Source organism: Prunus persica, chromosome G3 (assembly GCF_000346465.2).
Source record: "Prunus persica cultivar Lovell chromosome G3, Prunus_persica_NCBIv2, whole genome shotgun sequence".
Classification (NCBI taxonomy): Eukaryota; Viridiplantae; Streptophyta; class Magnoliopsida; order Rosales; family Rosaceae; genus Prunus; species Prunus persica.
The window spans coordinates 8,898,064-8,903,063 of NC_034011.1; the positions used below are offsets into that span (position 1 = coordinate 8,898,064).

A 5,000-nucleotide genomic window follows, 5' to 3' on the forward strand; every position below is an offset into this window, starting at 1 on the left:
TCCCCCATTTTCAAAGACAAAGGGTTTTCCCTATTGTCTTCGTTTGTTATGATATTCATCCAACCCATTAGTGCGCCTGCGGCTCAGCGTCAGATCTTCACCTATATTTCGGCGTCAGATCTCCACCACCATCTTTTTCGCAATTTCTTTATGTTTGGAATAAGTTGCAGAGACTCTTTGGGTTCTCTGTGTAGTTTTCACCTCTCCTTTTGTGAGAGTTTTTCATCTCTCATTTGTTAGAGATTTTCATCTCTCCTTGGTGAGAGTTTTATTTGTATTGTTATGGCTTGGTTTTTTCAAGCTTTATCTCTTTTTTATTATTCTAATTTGCAATCTTAGTTGGGATGCCTATGCCAGAGTTTCTTCGATCTTGCCTGACCATTGGTGGAGACATACCTGATTTTCTTAATTTGCTCTGTTATTGTAATGGCCCTTTTGTGACTAGTTTGTATTAGCCATTTGTGACTAGTGGCGTTTTTGGCTGAATTATGAATGCAATCATAGAGTTTCTCAAAAAAAAAAAAAAAGATGTCATCCTTCTTGGTGGACCAATTAATAAGTCCAAGTAACACTTTTTCATGATTCTTTTGAACAAAAATCTTCTAAGATTACTGCAATCAAATCAGAAGTCGATACATTTATTTTCTTTGGCGAGAGAATCCACAATACGACTCTCATGCTTGCATATCATCTATTTAAAAATATAAAAATCCAAATTGTTATAACAAACTGCGTACTTATACGATGAAGACAAATATTAAGAGTGCTGCTATTTCCACTCACCTGCCCTATTTTCCCACATACCTTATCTTCCCACCCACCATATAAATTTTAAAAAACACAATCCTATTTTTCCACCCACCCAATATTCCTAAAATACCCTTTTAATTATTACCTCATTTCCTCTCTCCTTTATTCTCTCTGCTCATGTCTTCTCTCTCTCTGACGCCCACACATCTCTCTCTCATTTTTGTTGTATCTTATTTTCTACGAAATTTGAAATTTGAAAGCAAACAATAGTAAGTAATACAGTAGTAAAACGATAAAAGAAGCAACTTCATATCACGAAATTTGATGACAATGGCTAGTCAACATGCAAAAAATGACCAGCCCTTGAAACCAAAACCTGGCGCAGGCTCCCCAATTTCTAAACGTACCCAACAACCTCTTTACCCACCTTCCAAACTTTCTGGTCTGCTGACAGAAACTTGTTCATCCTCAGGTTTTCATATTTTTAATTTGTTTAAGAAAAAAAAATTAGAGTCCAAGAAATACTGATCTCCCAATGCTTTAAGTAATTGTGAAGATCTTAGAAATTCTGTTCAAAAAGGATTTCCTTACCCTTTCGCCAAAATCGTTCTCTTCAACATCCATTCTCCTATTGTTTTCTTCTTCATAAACAATTTGATTGAATGAATCGAAAAGAGAAGAAAATTATTTGAGAATTGAGTTCTGAGCATTGAAAAGTCATAAGAGGAATCATGAGCTAGGAGTCATAGCTTTCTTTTGTTTTTTTCTCTTTCTGTCAAACGATAGGGTTACGTAAGAACATAGTCTGAGTTTTTTTTTTTTCCTCTTTCTTTTTCTTGAAGTCCTTTTAAGTCATTTTATATAATGAGGTTAAATTTGTCTTTAAAAGTTTAAAGATAAGGTGGGTGGAAACATAAGACAGGTGGGTGGAAATAGCAGCACTCAATATTAATATGGGATAACTTGGCTATCATAGAAGGTAATGAAATAGAGAATTAATATTTCCAAAAGGATAGAAAGAATAATTCTTTTAGGAAAACCAAAGGTTACACACAAAAGAGGTAATTCCAAAACCCTTGCTTGAAAACCCTAAAGGCACACATGCCTCCTCTCTCTGTGTGGCTCTCACACCACCCCCATTTTCTCCCTAAGAAAATACTCCTATTCCTTTTTAAAATACCCACATCCCCTTGAGACTATTTTTCAACTTGGGCATCGGAGGGCCCAAGACCACCACCACACTGGTGTTTATCCGATTTATTATTCTTGTTTTGCAGGAAATCTTGGAAGAACATTTAAAGTGGAGTGAAGATCTTCCATAAATCTACTTGGGAGGAAATTTGCTACCACAATAATTTCTACTAACATGAGAAGAACTTCCCAAGTGTAAAAATAAAAGTAATTGTATAGTAAAGGCATCATAAATTAGAAAACTAACAAGAAAAAGAATAGAAAACTACCACTGTAGACCATTCCTTTTAAGAATTCATCATAAATAGGTTAAGAATTCTATGCCTGGTATAATAACAATTTGCTATTAAAAAAGAATAGGTTAGTTAGGCCATTAATACATATGTTAAATGATGACGTGGTAAACATGAGTTTCAATTTTTTTGCTGATGTGTAATAAAATATTCATAAAAAATTATTTATTTTTGAAATAATTTAAAAAAAAGTAAAAAAAAAATTAAGTAAAATAATAACATGACATTAAATTGAAAAAAGTCAAAATTAAGCGATGATGATGTTGTAATTCAGCAAGGGGCAATTCCCTCAATACATTTCTCAGGCAAAGTAAAGGGCTCTAATTATTAAGCTCATGGGTCATCCTCTGGCTTACACATTTCTCAGATCTCGTCTTCTCCAGAGATGGGCACTTAAGGGTCCTATGAGCTTAATAGATCTAGAGAATAACTACTTCATTGTGAAGTTCCTTTATGAGGAAGATATGAGATACGTGTTCACTGGTGGTCCTTGGCAAATTGCTGGCCAATACATTGTGACACAGAAATGGAAGCCTGGGTTTAATGCGAAGGAAGAGAAGATCACCCATATGACTGCTTGGGTTTGAATTAATGGGCTGAACGTTGAATATTTTCGTGTTGATGTTATGGAAAAAATTGGAAATCTTGTTGGTGCTACGGTCAAGGTGGATGCTCATACTCTCAGTCAAGATCGTGGTAAGTTTGCTCGAATTTGTGTCGAATTTGATTTGGCTAAGCCTTTTACCCCATTCATTAAGATTGAAGGCCGTACATATGGGGTTGTGTATGAGGGAATTAATTTGGTTTGCTTTGAATGTGGATGTTTTGGGCATGGGAGAGATTCTTGCCCTATTATTTTGCAAGCCAAACAGCAGGTTCCAGAGTCAGATAATGCTGATTGTATGGAGGATATTTCTACTGTCCAGGTTAATGTGAATTTAGGTGCTGTTACAAAGGAGGCTGAGGTTCCAGCAAAGATGCACGGGGAGTGGATGTTGTTGAAGCCAAGGAATTTTAGGAAGAATAGCACAAATGATATAGGGAAGGGTGCTGAGCTTAGCAAGAGGAATACAAAGGATACTGGTACGAAAGCTATTAGTCCTGTCTTTGGTTCTCGTTTCAGTGTGTTGATTGAGGAGGTTGGCAGAGAAGAGGATATGAAGGGATCTACTCCTGTTAAGACTAGTAATTCTAGTTCTAAAAAACAGGGTTCTTTTGCCAATACTTATTCTACTAAGGGAAAAAGTGCTGGGGTGAAATTTGCTTCCTCTCGTGACTCTGGCACATGGGTGTTTAAAAAACCTCTCAAGGACATTTCCAATTCCGTGGTAGGTAATTCTAGTGGTGGTGGTGTTAAAAGTGGTTCTGTTTTAAGGAGGCCTTGGAAGAAAGAGCTGGGCCTAAATCTTTCTCTTGTCATGATATTGAACCTGTGAGGCTGCAAGTTAAGGGCTCTGATGTTTAAGATGATGTTCGGGGGAACTTTTCTTCTAATTTAGGTGGCTCTCTTTTTCCAAAGTTGCCTTTGGGTAAGGGAGGTTTATTTGTTGGTCATGAACCTCCTGATATCAGTGAGATGGGAATTAATGAGGTTCAGCCTTCCGATGCGAGTGATATGGATCATCAGGGTAATTTCTCTGAACATTGTGAGTCTGATACTGGACTAGAAGCTGATAGCTCTTTTGAGCATGATGGTTTTGAAGCCGTTGAGGCTGAGCATGTGCAGATTTAGGTTTGTACCTAATATTATCCCTCATTATTATCATTTTATGATGAATATTATTGCTTGGAATGTTAGAGGTGCTGGTAAAGATAGGTGTGCTAGTACTATTAAGGACCTAAAAAAGGCTTATGCCATTGATGTGTTTGCTATTCTTGAGCCTCGAATAAGTGGCTCTAGGGCTCTCAATGTTGCCCACGAGAAATTGAGCAAAAAGCTGCTGAATTGGCCTATTTCTTGCGTGTACCAATTGAAGTATTTTGAAAAAAGGAACTGAAGAATGAATACTTTGCAAGAGAGAAAAAACTCAAGAATCCTCGTTTTTTTATATAACATAACTTAACTGAAGTTTCTTCAGAACGCTTATTCAAGCCAAAGCAAACGTTACGAAATAATTCTAAAACAAAATAGTTTGTGTCCACAATTTTTTTTTATGCTTATGTAAACCCACTTAACTCAATTCAGTAACAAATCTAAATACTAGATTCATCATATATTAAAACAAAACATTTCATAATAAATCATAACTATTTGGTCAAATACCTAGCGACAAACTCCTATGTTCCTTTCATTACAGTATTTCTGAACAAGTTCCTGGATAACAAGCCCAAGGGTTTTCTTGTTGATGATAGTGACGATATTGATGATAGCGACGATATTGATGATAGTGACGACCGTGACTTTGATACGGAGCTAGAGCTTCTAACTGTGATGAATGCGCTAACTATGGGTATGATGCCGGAAATAGACCGATTTTATATCACCCTTCAATTCGAATTAGCAAAAGCAATGTCTCCTTGCATAATATGGATTCCAAACATTCATGATCTGGATGTGAATGAGTCGAATTACTTATCTCTCGGTCTATTAGTGAACTATCTCTCCAGGGATTGTGAAAGATGTTCCACTAGAAATATTCTTGTTATTGCTTCGACTCATATTCCCAAAAAAGTGGATCCCGCTCTAATAGCTCCGAATAAATTAAATACATGCATTAAGATACGAAGGCTTCTTATTCCACAACAACGAAAGCACTTTTTCACTCT

The 5,000-nt window shown here is 36.3% G+C and overlaps 1 protein-coding gene across 1 annotated transcript; it reads left to right on the forward strand.

The window, feature by feature from the left end:
- On the forward strand, positions 2,570-3,966 carry LOC18784228. Its single transcript, XM_020559867.1, has 3 exons — positions 2,570-2,815; positions 2,900-3,596; positions 3,734-3,966. Exons 1-3 carry the CDS (start codon positions 2,570-2,572, stop codon positions 3,964-3,966), a joined length of 1,176 nt encoding a protein of 391 aa, XP_020415456.1.

Excerpts from the sequence above, each read along its gene's own strand:
- LOC18784228 (XM_020559867.1), top strand. The coding sequence starts at position 2,570 with ATGGGTCATCCTCTGGCTTACACATTTCTCAGATCTCGTCTTCTCCAG. Across the intron at positions 2,816-2,899 it reads TCACCCATATGACTGCTTGG|GTGGATGCTCATACTCTCAG; the intron begins GTTTGAATTAAT and ends GCTACGGTCAAG. Across the intron at positions 3,597-3,733 it reads TGGTGGTGGTGTTAAAAGTG|GTGGCTCTCTTTTTCCAAAG; the intron begins GTTCTGTTTTAA and ends CTTCTAATTTAG.